This window comes from Seriola dumerili, unplaced genomic scaffold, assembly GCF_002260705.1.
Source record: "Seriola dumerili isolate Sdu_G_001 unplaced genomic scaffold, Sdu_1.0 BDQW01022867.1, whole genome shotgun sequence".
In the NCBI taxonomy this organism is placed as follows: Eukaryota; Metazoa; Chordata; class Actinopteri; order Carangiformes; family Carangidae; genus Seriola; species Seriola dumerili.
This window is the reverse complement of record NW_019197122.1, coordinates 1-303: the sequence shown is the minus strand read 5'-3', so window position 1 is coordinate 303 and position 303 is coordinate 1. Positions and strand designations below refer to the sequence as shown.

Genomic DNA, 303 nt, shown 5'->3' with positions numbered 1-303 from the left:
CGCCACAGTTTCTCTGAGTTTACACTGTAGAGATCATATCGAAACAACATGAGTGGAAGAGGCAAAACCGGAGGCAAAGCCAGAGCGAAGGCAAAGACCCGCTCCTCCCGTGCTGGGCTCCAGTTCCCGGTCGGTCGTGTTCACAGGCTGCTGCGCAAAGGAAACTATGCGGAGCGTGTCGGTGCCGGTGCCCCCGTCTACCTGGCGGCTGTGCTGGAGTACCTGACCGCTGAGATCCTGGAGTTGGCAGGAAACGCAGCCCGTGACAACAAGAAGACCCGTATCATCCCCCGCCACCTGCAG

The 303-nt window shown here is 59.1% G+C and overlaps 1 protein-coding gene across 1 annotated transcript; it reads left to right on the top strand.

The window, feature by feature from the left end:
* Positions 1-48: 48 nt before the first annotated feature.
* On the top strand, positions 49-297 carry LOC111240209 (histone H2A-like; the record flags this gene model as incomplete). Its single annotated transcript, XM_022770177.1, has 1 exon — positions 49-297. A coding segment is annotated over exon 1 (249 nt), but the record flags the coding sequence as incomplete, so codon positions are not given.
* Between the last annotated feature and the right edge of the window lie 6 nt (positions 298-303).